Below are 5384 nucleotides of genomic sequence, written 5' to 3' on the forward strand. Positions count from 1 at the left end.
ATATATCAATCTTTACATCTCGACCATTTTGAGACTCCTCGTCATGTCCCCGATCTCATCCGGTACTCCGAACTACCTTCGGTACATCAAAACACATAAACTCATAATACCGATCGTCACCGAACATTAAGCGTGCGGACCCTATGGGTTCGAGAACTATGTAGACATGACCGAGACTCATCTCCGGTCAATAACCAATAGCGGAACCTGGATGCTCATATTGATTCCTACATATTCTACGAAGATCTTTATCGGTCAAACCGCATAACAACATACGTTGTTCCCTTTGTCATCGGTATGTTACTTGCCCGAGATTCGATCGTTGGCATCCTCATACCTAGTTCAATCTCGTTGCCAGCAAGTCTCTTTACTCGTTCCGTAATGCATCATCCTAATCTTGATGACAAAGGCTTATAGTGATGTGCATTACCGAGAGGGCCCAGAGATACCTCTCCGACAATCGGAGTGACAAATCCTAATCTTGATCCATGCCAACTCAACAAACACCATCGAAGACACCTGTAGAGCACCTTTATAATCACCCAGTTACGTTGTGACGTTTGATAGCACACAAAGTGTTCCTATGGTATTCGGGAGTTGCATGATCTCATAGTCATAGGAACATGTATAGTTATGGAGAAAGCAATAGCAACAAACTAAACGATCATCATGCTAAGCTAACGGACGAGTCAAGTCAATCACATCATTCTTTAATGATGTGATCCAGTTAATCAAATGACAACTCATGTCTATGGTTAGGAAACATAACCATCATTGATTCAACGAGCTAGTCAAGTAGAGGCAAACTAGTGACACTCTGTTTGTCTATGTATTCACACATGTACTAAGTTTCCGGTTAATACAATTCTAGCATGAATAATAAACATTTATCATGATATAAGGAAATATAAATAACAACTTTATTATTGCCTGTAGGGCATATTTCCTTCAGGAATAACACGGAAGAAGATGTCAAAGTCGTCACACGAATAGCCAACCAATAGTTCTCATCAAAAGATACACCAACTGCCAAGATATGAAGAGAACCAGCATATCTAGGGACACAAGCTCTCATAGGCCCTTCGTTAATTGGTGTCAGATCGAACGTCGTTGAGGTAGGGAGACACCTTATTCCAATACACCATCGCCGCGCCACCTTGTCGATGTCACTAGGGCACAAAGACATAAGGAAAAGAAAACAAGACAGGTGGATCCCCACTCCTCCTGTCACCGTCGAGGCCGCCAGATGGGAAAGAGGAGCGAGACCGTGGCAATGGCGTGTAGGAATGTTGTGGTGGCTAGGGTAGGATTCATGGCAAGGTGAAATCTGAACGAGTATCATTTACATGCTTAGCTGTACTCGGTGCATTAACAAGTAAACACAAGATATATACTTGTGAAGGTCATATACTAAGAGAAATATCAAGTGATGTGAAAAATGTACAAGCACAAAGTACATACTATGTATTCACGTCAACTTAATAGTCACACCCGATTAAAGTTATAATCACAAGAAATATCAATAATAGGGAAAATCGTCCAGGTTGTAATATTGTAAAACCACACACCATCATCTCTAGACAGCTCAAGTACTAAAACATCTCAAATAAACACAACACATTGCAAATATAGTTCAGGGAGGCACAACTATGGAAATTCAACGCATCTTTGGTCACTAGCACACTTTTCGGTTGTTTAGGCAGCAGGTAGAAACTTCATGCAAATTGGTGGTTTAATCTTGGCAAGAGAAAGTATTGAAGCAGGAAACGTCCATATGCCATCCCCACATATCAAAGCGGATGCAACTGCGGGCACCATGAAGCCAGCCTCCTTCTTGTTTATCTTGGTCCATGCAAAAACTATCAAACTCCCGAGGCACATATCAATAGCAAAGCTCCCACCTACAAGGAATGGAACTGCCATTGCCATTGATAGGGGCACATACTTCGCATACTTGTGTGGCATGACATCTCTTGCTATACTGAAAACTGCCGCAAATGCGAAAAATCCGCCAGATATTGCAAGGCAATACTTCGGTAACACTGAGAAGCCCTCCACACCAAGTATTGCCATATTGCGGTATATGAGTGCATAAGGTGCCTTCCAAGTACCATATGGGTTACCAATATCAAATGCCTTGTAGAAGAGCATGAACGTGAGGGGGGCGATAATGCAACCCATGGCTGTTCCAATAACTTGTGCAATCATCATCGATTTTGGTGATGTTTGAGTGAGATAACCCGTCTTGAAGTCTTGCATCAAATCGGCGGAGATAAGCACTAGCTGCTTGACTAGGGTGCCAGCAACAAGGCCTGCAATGACACCATTATCCTTGCCGGCCCATCCCGCAAAGACAAAGAGAGCGATCTTGCCATAGTTATAGCCCATGTTGATGTCGGTAAGCCCCGTACCATAGGAATTGGCGAATCCAAGCATGGGGGCAACGACATAGGCTATAACAACATAATACCACTTCACTTGTTTGAACATTACTGGTATGGTAACCACTGCAAGAATGCTAAACAATGCATAACCGGTGTATGCCATCCAAGAGGGGATCTGGCCTCTCTTAAAGATCTCCTGGCGTTGAAACTCCTCAAGTGAGACTGTATCGTCCACATTTTTTGCTGCAATTCATTCGCTCAATATTAGAAAAAAAACTCATTTCTTGATTGGTGGTGCACTGAATTTTATGTTGTCATTTGTTCTTACCTTTGTTGTCAACCTGCTTGCGACTAAATTGTCGATACATGCTCATAGCAGTGATGCCAACAATTTTTATGAAGTGGTACATGCCATCCCCCATGATGAGAGCTATGCATATGAAGGCCTAGGTGATGACGAAATCATGGTCAGTGACATACAAGTTTTCATTACGGCATGCTATTAATTTATGTGATTGTAACTAAGGAAAAAGAGAGTTGTGGTAGATACCTTGTAACCGTACAAACTTTTCATGCTGCTTTCTGGTGCTTTTGCAGGGTACCAATCCCCCTTGTGTTTACTAATGAGTGGCCACATTATTCCCCATGAGATAATTGCACCGAGGAGGGTAGAGATATTTACTATATGTGGGCAAATCATCCCGGCACCAACGTATGTCATGCTGAAGTCAAAGTAGAATCTGAAACACAAATATTAAGCTGGGAGTTAACGGATCACATGCCAGAAATTATGACGACCCACAACGAGAAACAAGTCAAAAAAATTACGTCTGCTTCCAAGCCTTCAAACCGAAAGTAGGGAACTGAACAAATCCACAAGCATCGCCTCCGGTGTAGAACCATTGGAAGAAACTCCATAGAAAGCTACCCCCAAAGTATTTCAGGAATCCACGGATTTGCTTCCTGTCATGCGTAGAAGGTAAGATTAATTCATAAAGGTCAAGAACTCACTACGACTTGCTTGTTTTAATGACTGAAAGGACAATGCAACGAGCATAACTAAGTCACAATGTACATACCTTGAATTCTTGTCCCCTACATCGGTATGAAACCCATTTATAAGAATAGCAGTTGCTGTCCCACTTGGGTAAACTAATTTGTAGTCAACGACCAATACCTGAACACATTATGTCAAATCATTGAGTGGTCAAACAGATGAAAACCGGGTTTCACTGCTCGTAGTCAGTTGTTAGGTGCTCTACATATGTGGATGTAATTTTTATTATTTTTGATGTTCGTTGTACTGCCATGATTGAAGATGAATCGAAAAATTTCTCAAAAATAAAAGAAAGAAATGAAATGAAAACCAGGCTCGCAATTGTCTAACGCGTAACCGATTGTGTTATCTTCTTAAATTTGTATCCGTTCTAAACTTAAAATACAACCGTGCATATATATCCGGTGTGGATGAGCTAATTTAATGTACTAACGTGCTAGTATATCGTAACACAGTGCACACAAAAGGTTGGGAAAACGGAAGAGAAGAAAGAGAGACCTGTCTGAGGGGAATCAAGGTGAGGAGGCCCCCGAAGCTGCAAGCGAGGAGGAATCCCGTCATCCAGCCTATCCCTGGCTCCTTCCAGCTTCCCGGCACGTTGCCCGGCGAGTCTCCGGCCAGCTCGTACGTCTTCTTGTTCAGGCCCAGCAAGGTTGACCCGAACCCACCTGCAGCGCGCCAGTCACAAACACCAATCAATGAAGAACTATACTACAGAGACTGGCGTCATGGCCTCCATGGCCAGGAGTGATGCGGTGCTTACCGGCGAAGGCGATGGTGTAGCAGGCCACGCCGCAGGTCTGGACGATAGTGTTCTCCTGCCGCGTGAAGGGGCGGGACACGATGCCGAAGCGGTCCAGCAGGCGCGTCCACCCGCGGAGCGCCAGGAAGGAGAGCAGCGCGGCGGAGACGTTCAGCGTGGGCACCAGCCCGGTGGTGAGCGCGATCTTCATGACGATGACGGTGTAGATGAACCCGATGAGCAGCGCCGCCACCATGCCCCGCACCGTCAGCTCGTCCTGCCACCGCGGCATGGCCTCGAACTGCCACTCGCGCGTCGACGCCAGCGCGGGGTCCGACTCCCTGTCGCCCTCCAGGGCCTCGTCCCTGTCGATCTCCGGCGCGATCTTGGTGCGGTCCGGCGCGATGACGTCCATGGCGACTCCGCTCCTTGCCTCCGCAGCTGCTGCCACCGGAGCATGAAACCAAATTAAGCAAGAATGAAAATAAATCCTTCTTCACCAAGACCAAATTCTGCCCAGCAATATCGAGCAAGAACTAGCAGGGAGCATCGCTCGCCTCAACGGTCAAGGTCGTACGGCTCGACTGATCACTGTACCGTGGAAGAAGAATCACTGGAGGCTGCAGCTTTCCAGGAAGTCGTGCCCCGTTTCCGCCCACGAGGCGAGCTGCAACCGTGTGCGAGTATTTAACCAAAAACTACCACAATTCACGGAACCGTGACGAAAAACTACCACTTTACGATTCTGTGCGAAAAACTATCACTTTTTTCCTAATCCGTGGCAAAAAACTATCAAGTCACGAAATCGCTCGCTTCGCCTCTTCTAAACGCATTTCTGACAGGATGGGCCCACCTGTCAGCATCAATCTTCTTCCTCCTCCTCCTCCTCCTCTCTCTGGCATTTCCTCGAACACCTCGCGTGCACTCCGGTGACCCTCTCGCCCGCACTTCGCCGCGTCCACGACCACCTCGTGCAGCTCGCGGTCGCCGTCCCCGTACCACGCTCGCTCGCCATTGTCAGCGCCCGCTGCTTCCCCTCTACTCCTTGGCCGCGCGCCGGAGCTCGTGCTCCGAGCCGCACCCGCACGCGCGCGCCCGCGGCGCTCGTGGCCGCCCCTCGCCATGCGCACCGTGGTCGCTGTCCCCGTACCACGCTCGCTCGCCAACACCTGCCCGCACACACCTGCTACGCCCGCGGCCG

The 5384-nt window shown here is 47.1% G+C and overlaps 1 protein-coding gene across 2 annotated transcripts; it reads right to left on the bottom strand.

Moving 5' to 3' along the window:
* Positions 1-1441: 1441 nt before the first annotated feature.
* On the bottom strand, positions 1442-4864 carry LOC119317295 (iron-phytosiderophore transporter YSL15-like). 2 transcript variants are annotated; one of them, XM_037591722.1, is made up of 8 exons: positions 4781-4864; positions 4205-4624; positions 3940-4109; positions 3464-3561; positions 3213-3347; positions 2935-3124; positions 2713-2830; positions 1442-2627 (listed from the first exon to the last, which is right to left on the bottom strand). In XM_037591722.1, the coding sequence occupies exons 2-8, from the start codon at positions 4596-4598 to the stop codon at positions 1696-1698; spliced, it is 2037 nt and encodes a 678-aa protein (XP_037447619.1). In that variant the 5' UTR covers positions 4599-4624; positions 4781-4864; the 3' UTR covers positions 1442-1695. The 2 variants fall into 2 exon arrangements, with proteins under 2 accessions (XP_037447619.1, XP_037447621.1); XM_037591724.1 differs by having other exon boundaries at positions 4205-4627.
* Positions 4865-5384: the final 520 nt, after the last annotated feature.

The sequence above is a fragment of the Triticum dicoccoides genome, chromosome 6A, assembly GCF_002162155.2.
Source record: "Triticum dicoccoides isolate Atlit2015 ecotype Zavitan chromosome 6A, WEW_v2.0, whole genome shotgun sequence".
In the NCBI taxonomy this organism is placed as follows: domain Eukaryota; kingdom Viridiplantae; phylum Streptophyta; class Magnoliopsida; order Poales; family Poaceae; genus Triticum; species Triticum dicoccoides.

Excerpts from the sequence above, each read along its gene's own strand:
- LOC119317295 (XM_037591722.1), bottom strand. The coding sequence starts at position 4,598 with ATGGACGTCATCGCGCCGGACCGCACCAAGATCGCGCCGGAGATCGAC. Across the intron at positions 4,110-4,204 it reads CTACACCATCGCCTTCGCCG|GTGGGTTCGGGTCAACCTTG; the intron begins GTAAGCACCGCA and ends GGCGCGCTGCAG. Across the intron at positions 3,348-3,463 it reads GTAGGGGACAAGAATTCAAG|GAAGCAAATCCGTGGATTCC; the intron begins GTATGTACATTG and ends TACGCATGACAG.